This window comes from Osmerus eperlanus, chromosome 2 (assembly GCF_963692335.1).
Source record: "Osmerus eperlanus chromosome 2, fOsmEpe2.1, whole genome shotgun sequence".
NCBI lineage: Eukaryota > Metazoa > Chordata > Actinopteri > Osmeriformes > Osmeridae > Osmerus > Osmerus eperlanus.
Window position 1 is genome coordinate 19,520,871 of NC_085019.1, and position 11,301 is coordinate 19,532,171.

At 42.0% G+C, this 11,301-nt stretch overlaps 1 protein-coding gene across 1 annotated transcript; it reads left to right on the plus strand.

Moving 5' to 3' along the window:
* Positions 1 to 268: 268 nt before the first annotated feature.
* On the plus strand, positions 269 to 10,818 carry LOC134037165 (collagen alpha-2(IV) chain-like). Its single transcript, XM_062482532.1, has 8 exons — positions 269 to 297; positions 933 to 1,118; positions 9,579 to 9,765; positions 9,865 to 9,997; positions 10,034 to 10,107; positions 10,153 to 10,269; positions 10,333 to 10,375; positions 10,412 to 10,818. Exons 1-8 carry the CDS (start codon positions 269 to 271, stop codon positions 10,738 to 10,740), a joined length of 1,098 nt encoding a protein of 365 aa, XP_062338516.1. The 3' UTR covers positions 10,741 to 10,818.
* Positions 10,819 to 11,301: the final 483 nt, after the last annotated feature.

Genomic DNA, 11,301 nt, shown 5'->3' on the forward strand with positions numbered 1-11,301 from the left:
CTTTGTTTTTGCCATTGTGTGCGTGCAGTTTTGAGTTGATGAATGATTCAGAGCAGTGTTTGGCCTGTTTCCCGGGGCATGACACATTGTCATGGTTAACACATACACACACTCCTGTTGGAGAGCAAAGGCACACACTGCACAAATGCATAACACATCTTCACGACAAAAATCAGGTTGGTGATGGAGCTGTCAACATGCTTCATGTACAATGCCAGAATGGAACACCAGCTAGCCAGCGCATAGCATCCATACTGGGACAGTCATCATGAGGGCTTCAGCCATGGTGTCTGTGCTGTACTGGGCTGTACTGGGCTGTGCTGTACTGGGCTAGGCTGTGTTAGTCGGCACAGGGGCTGGGCAGTACTGATCTAAGCTGGGCTAAGGTGTGTTAAGCCACGTTATGCTGTGTTCGGTGGTGTTCGGCTGGCCTTGGCTGTGTTGGGTTGTGTTCGGTTGTGTTCAGCTGGGCTGGGCAGGTCTTCCTCTCCCTCGTGAAGGCATTACTGTATTCTTACTTTCTTCGTGATGCTCTATATTGTTCTTTTTCCACACAAGATCAGCCCAAAGAGGTCCTCTTTACTGTATATACCATATGTTCATGCGATTGAAAGAACCTCGACACTTGGGTGTTTCCTAGTTGGGAATCAGCTGTGATTTACAGTATTGGCATAACTTCAACCAGCTGTTTCTCAGTAGCAATGGAATAAAATACAGGGGATATATTTGTGTTTCAATTCACAATATGAACAGCTGTTCACTTTGACTTTAAGTATAGTATAGTAACAATAAGTTAGGTGTTGAACATGATGATATCTGTTCTGACATACAGTGTGAAAGCATTGGTAAATTGGGCAGTAAAAATCGATTGTTTTGGTCTTGGTTGAGCTTGTGTGTAAAAGAACGTACGGTTTCTTAGTGTGGTTTTCCAGCTGCACTAAGGCTGAACAGCAGGCACTCCAGCGGGTGGTAAAAACTGCGGGGAGAATCATTGTGACGACTCTCCCCGAGATCAGTACCGTCTACGCCACCCGCTGTCTGAGGAGAGTGCACAACATCCTACGGGACCGTCACCACCCAGCTCACCATCTGTTCCACCTGCTGCCCTCAGGTAGAAGGTACAGGTCCATACGGGCCAGAACATCCAGACTGACCAACAGTCTGTAGCCACAGGCTGTGAGGCTTCTGAACAGTGCCCCCCCCCCTCCCCTTTCTGCCTCCCTCTCATGGACAGTAACCACACCCACCAATTACAATAACAATGAACTGGACTTTGCATTGTTGCACAAATAACAAAATACTCCACATATCTTGACTGTTCCGCCCTTGTTATGTTTCTGTTAGGTTGTCCATGTTGTTAAAAGCCCTTCACGATGCTGCTAATACTGAATATTGTTTTTGTTACTGTCACGTGTATTGATTGTGAAGGTTTACACAGGGGTTATTTATGGGAAGTTTATTGGAGGGATATTGCACTTTGTATTGCACTTATGTCAAACTATGCAGTGTTTGAATGCTCTAAACAGAATTTCGTTGTTTTCTATGACAATGACAAATAAATATATTGAATTGAATTGAAGAAGTTTAAGCATTTTAAATTTGTGTTTACTCTATGCATTTTGTGTCAAAGCAACAAGAAATGTGTTAATTGTATAGCCAACACAGACGAATGTTGTGCTAACTGTGTCAAGAGTGTAAGGGAGTCAGGTGGCTGAGCGGTTAAGAAATCGGGCTAGTAATCTGAAGGTTGCCAGTTTGATTTCCGGCTGTGCAAAATGACGTTGTGTCCTTGGGAAAGGCACTTTACCTACTTGCCTTGAGGGAATGTCCCTGTACTTACTGTAAGTCGCTTTGGATAAGAGCGTCTGCTAAATGACTAAATGTAAATGTAAGAGTTTAGGAAACTTTTTTTGAAGGTAACACTTTATAATAAGTCAACGCTTTTTGGCATTTACAAGGTGTTAACTAATAGTTAGTTAATCCTTCATAAAACATTTTGAAACATTAACAATACATTATTAAATAGTTAATAATCTTATTATTAAACACTATGTTGATCATTAATAAACACTGTTAAAAATTATGCATTTTATTCATAATACAATTCATAAGGTGTTTGATAACTACATTATCATACTTTATACACAGCTTGTTAATATAGTTGCAAACCAGTAGTTTAAAAGGTGTTAATGGTACATGAGCTGGTATAGAAAGCATTAGCAAATGGTGAACAAACCATTTACATTACCTTTATAAAGCATGAGTAAATAACTAACAACATATTTACTTATGTCTTTAATTAATGTATGCCAAGTCGAATACAGGATGTACACTATGCTTTGCAGATATCTTAACAACTATTTTATAAAGACTTACTAATGATGCAACTTCTGATTAGTAATGCAAGTTATAAAGCATTTACTAACTGTTAGTTAAGGCTTTTGCGTGACCTAATCTAAAGTGTGAACTATTTATGCCTTATTAAGCATTTATAGAAAGAATATAGGCCTATAGATGTTGTGTTTTTGTTTTTTAGAAGAAATAGCTGTTAATTTATTTACCTGGGTAATAAAATAGTATTTTATTTCCATTAAGAAGCAATACAGTAGAATTGGTATAAAAGTTGGTTACCCGAAGCTGTATTTTATTTTCCAAAAATGGCTGTAATAAACTGCAAATGTTTAGCTATTCCTCGACAGGTCTGCAAATGCCTTTGAAAGCAGAGATTTGTTAAAACGTTTGTTAACCGAGATCGTAGGTCGAGGTTTACAAACAAATCGTTTTAACAAATTGAGGCGACAAAGCGTTTGCTGACCTGTCGAAGAGTAAACATTTGGTTTCTTATATACTAGCTACAACAATACGTGGGAAGATCCCAAATCAAACATGGCGAATCTGGAGCAGACGCCATCTTGTCAGAGCAATCAGCTGCACTTGTACTGGTGACGTCACTACATCTCCAAGGCAACATATCAACAACTCTTTTGAGAACGTCTTCTGAACCAATAAGAACAGCATATTGGTTCAATTGCAACAACAGTACGAGCGTTCTGATTGGCTAATGGGTAGTCATGCCAGCCGCGTATTAAGTCTTTATATATATCTATGCGTGTATTGACTTCATCTGCGGTCTGATACGTATTCTTATTGCCCTCCGCTGATGTCATCTTCAAAATGAGCGAGATCGAGGAGTTTTACTATCCAGATGACAATGAAGACATCAACAGCGACGAGGAAATTCTTAACTTTCTAAAAGAGCAGAAAAGTGTGAACACAGAGAGATAAACGACAAGCGCTAGGCAGATTGCTAGGTTTGGTTGCTCAGATTTCAGATTGGTTGCGAGGTGCTACAGTAACACCTGAAACACACCGCGAGAAGACGAGTAGAGCTGAACAAAACTACATGTTTTAAATGAAAAGAGCTAAAAATGCCATATAATAAACAACTTACTAACCTCGACCGTTCAGTCATGCCGGGAAATATCAAACTGAGGTTTTAACGTATCGACCGCTGTCACTCTCGGCTAGTAGAGATAAGTAGTTAGTAAGACACATGCCTGTCATTACTTCAATAAAATAGTCATTTTGTGTATCACATTGTGTTGTGTCTGTTTCCTTTTGAGAAACGTATGTTCAGCCTTTGTGAATGTGAGGTTCGAGAATGGACAAGAATACCTTAATAAATAACTTATAAATGTTTAATAAGGCAGAGATAGTTCACACTTTAGATTAGGTCACGCAAAAGCCTTAACTAACAGTTAGTAAATGCTTTATAACTTGCATTACTAATCACAAGTTGCATCATTAGTAAGTGTTTATAAAATAGTTGTTACATACCTTTGTGAATGTGAGGTTTGAGAATGGACAAGAATACCTTAATAAATAACACAAAAGCCTTAACTAACAGTTAGTAAATGCTTTATAACTTGCATTACTAATCACAAGTTGCATCATTAGGAAGTGTTTATAAAATAGTTGTTAAGACATCTGCTAAGTATTAGTGTACATCATGTATTCGACTTGGCGTACTTTAATTAAAGACATAAGTTAATATGTTGTTAGTTATTTACTCATGCTTTGTAAAGGTAATGTAAATGGTTTGTTCACCATTTGCTAATGCTTTCTATACCAGCTCATGTACCATTAACAGATTATAAACTACTGGTTTGCAACTATATTAACAAGCTGTCTATAAAGTATGGTAATGCAGTTATCAAACACCTTATGAATTGTATTATGAATCAAATCCATAATGTTTAACAGTGTTTATTAATGATTAACATAGCATTTAATAATAAGCTTATTAACTATTTAATAATGTATTGTTAATGTTTCAAAATGTTTTATAAAGGGTTAACTACCTATTAGTTAACACTTTGTAAATGCCAAAAAGCGTTGACTTATTATAAAGTGTTACCGTTTTGAATTTAGTATTGAAAGAATTGTCATAGCGATTGTAAAATACTGTAATGATCAGAAATAACCACACATTGAGCCATGGTAGAAAAACACTTTAACACAAGCCTACGGTTTTTCACTATCCTTGCCATTTCATTGCACAGTTCCATAACTCAATGGCATTGCTTTACTTCCATCAGCCAGTTAGTTTGAATTTCTTAAATGTCAGACACTGCTGAGAAGATCTCTCAAAGGCAACCAATTACCACCAGAAAAGCGTTCTCTCTCTCCATGTCTTTCATTGTACAAACAACAATAGCCACCAAAATGTCAACCCTCAAACATAGGCGCCGATACCGTGGGTACGTCGGAGCTTGAGCACCCACGGAAAATACTGAGCACCCACGTGTGCCAGACTGCCAGTAGGCGACATTCATTAAAAGTTAAAATTGCAGTTGGTGCTAAGTGGAGCGTCTGTCATAGTGTGATTGATTATGTCGCTGTCAGTCCCCTGCTCCATTTTTTTAAAGGGGTCATTGACTGATTTTATAGGGTATTTCAAACTGTTCCTTAAGGTCTCCGAATAGGGTATGTAACATTGGTTGGGCTAAAAATCGCCCAGGTGCTGTTCTATGTGCCCTCATGCAACCCTGTAAAATAGCCCTAGAATGAAACGAGAGGTTTTCTCCCTTTTATGATATGAGCATGAATATTTAGATGAGCTGCGTGCTGATTGGTTGGTTTACAACGAGCGAAGCTGCGGAGCAAAGACGCAACATGTATTGTAGATTTACATGACAACACAGGTTATTTATTCGAATGAAACAGTCAGGAAAATGAATTAACATTAGCCCCATTTGTAGCTCCTCAGTAACGCGCAGACACACAATGTTTAGTAAAGAACAGGGTGATCTTTATTCCATCATCGACCATCAATCCCGTGGAAACTGCCAATTACACAATACTTATAACAGCTGCTTGCAGCAACCTCATTGTATTAACACTAGCCTACTATATCACAGTTTTTCCCCATTGCTTTGGCTCATTTCACGAAACAGAAATGACATTCTCAAAACAACACGTGCAAATCTCCAAACCACTGGGCACTTGTTCACAAACAATTGGAATTTTTCATTCCTTTAATCAAATTGCAATTGTATTAGCACATCCTCGTAAATGACAAGTGCAATTGCCTACAGTTTGCACAAATTTCAAATGATTTAGCACTACTTTGAAATGGTGAAAGTACAATTGCCTTCAGTTAGGCCAATTACCAATTGAATATATCTTGCTGGTCTTTGATGTGAAACGATTGGGGTGTTATTACTTCCGAACACCAGAGGGCAGCAACGACTAGCTTTTTTTTTTTTCTCTCTGATCTGTAGGCCTACAATCTTGACGACATAGCAGCAGGTTCTTTAGTAGAAGACACACACACCAAACTGGAGGCACATGTTGACGGAGTTTGCTAGTTGATACTTAGTTAATAAATCTTTGATGAACAGAATTTCGTTGTTTTCTATGACAATGACAAATAAATATATTGAATTGAATTGAAGAAGTTTAAGCATTTTAAATTTGTGTTTACTCTATGCATTTTGTGTCAAAGCAACAAGAAATGTGTTAATTGTATAGCCAACACAGACGAATGTTGTGCTAACTGTGTCAAGAGTGTAAGGGAGTCAGGTGGCTGAGCGGTTAGGAAATCGGGCTAGTAATCTGAAGGTTGCCAGTTTGATTTCCGGCTGTGCAAAATAACGTTGTGTCCTTGGGCAAGGCACTTTACCTACTTGCCTTGAGGGAATGTCCCTGTACTTACTGTAAGTCGCTGGTATTGACCTTCCGAGCAGTGAACGGGACTGCACCCGTCTACATCAAGTCTCTCCTGCAGCCTTACACCCCCACCCGTCACCTACGGTCTTGTTCAGACAACCGCCTGGTGGTCCCACCGCTCAAGACCGCCCGGTCCCAACACAAGCTCCTCTCCTGTCTGGCCCCCCAGTGGTGGAATCAACTCCCCACCTCCATCAGAGACACTGACTGTCTCTCCACCTTCAAGAAAAGGCTCAAGACGCACTTGTTCCGGGAGTACAACGGTACTTAGGAATGGTTCGCTTGACCCGATGTTAGTTTCCTCAAGGATCACAATGACTCTTGCTTAGAGACTTGTTGCTCTTGTGGTTAGTGGTAACTGATTTAAATTTTTGTACTCGCTGTGATATATTTTTTTTATTATTGTTGCTTGCTTTTTCCACAGTTACACTTGCACTTATAGCGGTTCATGTTGTTTAATTGTAACTTGTTTAACTACATGCTCTTATGGTTCTTCCCTTTGGCACTTACTTTGGTTGTTCACAGTGTGTGCTTCATGTTTTGGCTACTCGCGATGTTTTTTGGCTATCTTGTTGTTATGATCAGTGACCTATGCACTTTGTAAATCTCTCTCTTGGAAGTCGCTTTGGATAAAAGCGTCTGCTAAATGAATAAATGTAAATGTAAATGAACCCTAGTTTCTTTAAAATATATTAGAAACATTACAAGACGGGGCTCCAGTGTGTGTTCAAACAAGGCCAAAAGTGCCAGACGGTATCAGTTGAAAAAGACAATCACACCCGTGCGCCAAACCCTCCCTTCCCCCACCTAAATTACCGCTTTCAGTTCTGTTGTACGTTTTAATGAAGTGCATTGAGGCAATCATAGTAATAAAGTTGAGGTCATGTGGGCTACCTTTGCAGTTTACATAGACACACAACTGACATATTCTATGTCCAAATTCAACTTCTTCAAAGGCCAAAAACAGCACGGAGCAGCAACGAGAGGGTTCCCAGGAAAATCTGATTTCCTTTGTCTGTGCTACACTTTTTATATCCAACAAATTACACCCCTGAACTTTAATGAAGTGCATAGAGGCAATCATTGAGCAAATCTTCCCTTTTTATTTATAAAAAAACATAATATTATTGGGTGTGCTTTGCCTTCAGCAAGGGCACAACCTTTGTTCTCTCACATATATATTATTGGGTGTGCTTTGCCTTCGGCAAGGGCACAACCTTTGTTCTCTCACATATATCTTATTATTATTATTATCATTTTCACACCCCTAAGGATCAGTCAATATTTGGACTACATAGAAAACGGCGGTGTCAAAATGTTCGTCTTGGTCTCGATTGCGTTGCTTCTATTGGGATTTACGTTCCGTTACACAGTTTAGGCTGAACTTAAGTTTTTGTGGCGAAAAGTGAAGCTAACGGTGGCTAACTTGCTAGCCACAGTCAATGACGCTACTTACGTCACTAACGTCACAAAAACTCACGTGACTACCTCTAGCAGAACATTAGTTTAGCAGCTCGTTAACTTCAGGGAGATAGCTACAGTAAGATAACTGCTTTACTGCAAGGCAGCTGCAGAAACGCCACAAGCAAAGAGGCCTGGGTGATAACTATTTGCTCATTTTACTTTGTGATATGGCACACAATTGTGATGTGTAATGTATATAAGCTGATATTATTAAGGAAGTACATCTACTTTCGGAAACAGTAGTCTACTATTTCACTGAAGCATTAGCATTGACAAGCATTAGCATGACATTAGCCTCTGTTGCCCGGGCAACACATACTACAGGTCTATGATGCATCTGTTTTCAATCGTTAAAATAAACATTCCTGACAAATACATTTTCGTTGTAGGATTTATTATGACATTAGATTACAAGTAAACGATTTGTGGGTGAAATTATCATTACCTGTGCTGTGGTTTCAAACCAGTGTAGCTCACTGCAACGCTGTAGCCTACGCGAGACGCAGTCTAGTAGTAGCTAACAAAAACATCTCCACAGCTGTTTAAGTCAAACGGCGACAGAACATGTTCGGCACTACCCTTACTTAAATCAAAAGTCTTTCAATAGATGAAATCAAAAGTCTTTCAATAGATGAAACTATCTGACTAGTGACTACTAACCCGAATTCAACCAACGCAATCGCTACCAAGACGAACACAGCAGTAGTCTAGTACTGTACTGTAGTAGTAGAATTTACCGGGGCAGCTTCTCCACACAGGGCTATATCGCATTTTGCGTTGTTACCGACAATGATCGCTACCAGTGAGCTTTTTATGAATGAGCGATTTTCCACTAAATAAATGTCAAGCGTTTACGTTTTTGGGGGCATATTTTCAGTTAGCAGATGGTACTGTTTGAATCGCGATTCCATCTTCTACTGCCGGTAACGTCGTAGAATAATCTTCAAAGGGGGTTCTTTATTAATGAATGAATGCAATATGAGTAGGCTAAATGCCTGAAAATATCACGAGAAGCGAAAAACTTAAAAAGACGTTTAAATCATAGAGATTAGGTCAATTTTTACACAGGTCTGCCACATTTATTCGTTGATTCAGCTATGAGGCTGCCTCTTGCAGGGGAAATGAGAAGACATCTATTTCATTCTACACTTCACTCGTATTTTGAGTTGTAAATGAGCAGCAAAAAAAGATGCTTTTAAATCTATGTAATCTTTATAAATAATAAGTATGCATTTTTATATAAAATATACAGAAATATCAGTTGTAAAAATTCAAAAACGGACCCCTGTGCAACCGACGCAAGCAAGCACACCCTACAATTTCCCCAGAAATTGTACCCTCTCTAGTTTTCTCATGTAACTTTTATTCAGTTTGGATGAAATGTAGAGTTAACTTGACTTAGTTACATTAGGGCCAGAGGTTCTGTTAGAGGGGCCAGTTATATTAAACATTATTGTTGTCATATAGTTTTCTTCACTGCAGTGCAGACATTAACAGGCAAAAGCAGTGGCACCCCCAGAAATGTTTTATAGGAGTGGCCATATGGGGCCACTGAAATCCTGGGTTGGCTTTCCAAAATCACAAGCCATAACTGAATTTCAGGAATTGTATTATGTTGTTGTGGTATATAGGTTAGTTGTAAACAGCAGCGGACTGGGGAAGGGTGACAGGATCTGAGTGTGGATATACGTGAGTTTCCCGGGCTGCCAGGGTCTTCAGATTCTGAGTCAGTAGAGCTGCCTCCATTCCCTGCGTTCCCTGGACCATTCCCAAAGACTGCCACTACAATAGCTGCACCCACTGGCCCCCAGACACCAGACCTTCCTTACCCCCCTTTCCCAGGCTCCCCTCCCTGGCTTCCAGAATCCCCTGGCTCCCTTCAGTTTCCCGGGTCTCCCGGCTCCCGAGTTTCCTGGTCTGCCAGGGTCCCCTCAGTTTCCCGGGCTGCCAGGTTCCCCCGGGTTCCCTCAGTTTCCAGTGCTGCCAGGTTCCCCCGGGTCCCCTCAGTTTCCCGGGCTGCCAGGTTCCCCCGGCTCCCCTCAGTTTCCCGGGTCCCCCGGCTCCCCTCAGGTTCCCGGGTCCCCTCAGTTTCAAGGGCTGCCAGGTTCCCCCGTCTCCCCTCAGTTTCCCGGCTCCCCTCGGGTTCCCGGGTCCCCTCAGTTTCCCCAGCTGCCAGGTTCCCCCGGCTCCCCTCAGTTTCCCGGGCAGCCAGGTTCCCCCGGGTCCTCTCAGTTTCCCGGGCCCCCTCAATTTCCACAGCTGCCAGGTTCCGCCGGCTCCCCTCAGTTTCCAGGGCTGCCAGGTTCCCCCATCTCCCCTCAGTTTCCACAGCTAACAGGTTCCCCCGGGTCCCCTCAGTTTCCAAGGCTGCCAGGTTCCCCCGGCTCCCCTCAGTTTCCCGGCTCCCCTCAGGTTCCAGGGTCCCCTCAGGTTCCCGGTCTGCCAGGGTCCCCTCAGTTTCCCGGGCTGCCAGGGTCCCCTCAGTTTCCCGGGCTGCCAGGGTCCCCCGACTCCCCTCAGTTTCCCGGGTCCCCCGACTCCCCTCAGTTTCCCGGGTCCCCCGGCTCCCCTCAGGTTCCCGGTCTGCCAGGGTCCCCTCAGTTTCCCGGGCTGCCAGGGTCCCCCGACTCCCCTCAGTTTCCCGGTCTGCCAGGGTCCCCCGACTCCCCTCAGTTTCCCGGTTCCTCTGGCTCCCCTCAGGTTCCCGGTCTGCCAGGGTCCCCTCAGTTTCCACAGCTGCCAGGTTCCCCCGGGTCCCCTCAGTTTCCAGGGTCCCCTCAGTTTCCCGGGTCCCTTCAGTTTCCCCGGCCACCCTGCGTTAACGCTGCCCTTTTCAGACTTGTAGGAAAGAGGGGTAAGCAGATGGTCCAGCCAGTGTACGACATAATGTTCAAGGACGATGCTTCCCTTCAGTTGAGTGTTACACCGGCTTCAGCAGGTACCTCCAAGTCTTCCACTGTTAGTGTGGAGGACCAAAGAAGGATTCCTGGCTTTGGGTCTCGCAGTAGGGATGCACTCCCTCCACCTGCTTCCGAGAACTCGTAGCAAGTGACTCAACAATTCTTATTGACGTAATTGTGCAACTTGACTTCAACTTTTAATAAATTCTCACCTTTACACTGATTTACTGGTTTGCAAACTTTTGCTGGATGCAATTGTATATGGCTTGTTGGTGATCACACTTTTATCCAAACATTGTTTTACACTTGTTGGGTGTTTGACATGCAGTTCTGCCAGCTTGATTTGTCATGAGTCCTTAATTTAAATTCACAGCTCAATTGGTAAAAGGACCTTCTCACTCTGGATTGGACCAGTAGTTGAGTTTCCAGGGTAGTGTTTAATTTGACGCAGGGATTATAATAGCACTGCTATTTGACTTTCTGGACAATATTGAATTGGGTTTCCGTAGACAAACCATAGAAAAATGGCAAATGTTACTGTATGATTGCGTAGGCCTGCTTCCACCTTGTATGCTAAATCTTTACTGGAAGAGGTGTTTTATCAGGTATAGGAAACGGCAGCTTTGCGTCTCTTCACCCCTATGGTCCTTTGGTATGCAAATATGGTTATTGTCTGTTAATAAATGGAGCTCAGAATTATTGTGTA

Coding starts and splice junctions, on each gene's coding strand:
- LOC134037165 (XM_062482532.1), top strand. CDS start 269: ATGAGGGCTTCAGCCATGGTGTCTGTGCT. Junction 9,766..9,864: donor GGTCCCCCGGCTCCCCTCAG/GTTCCCGGGTCC, acceptor CAGTTTCCCCAG/CTGCCAGGTTCCCCCGGCTC. Junction 10,108..10,152: donor AGTTTCCCGGCTCCCCTCAG/GTTCCAGGGTCC, acceptor GGGTCCCCTCAG/TTTCCCGGGCTGCCAGGGTC.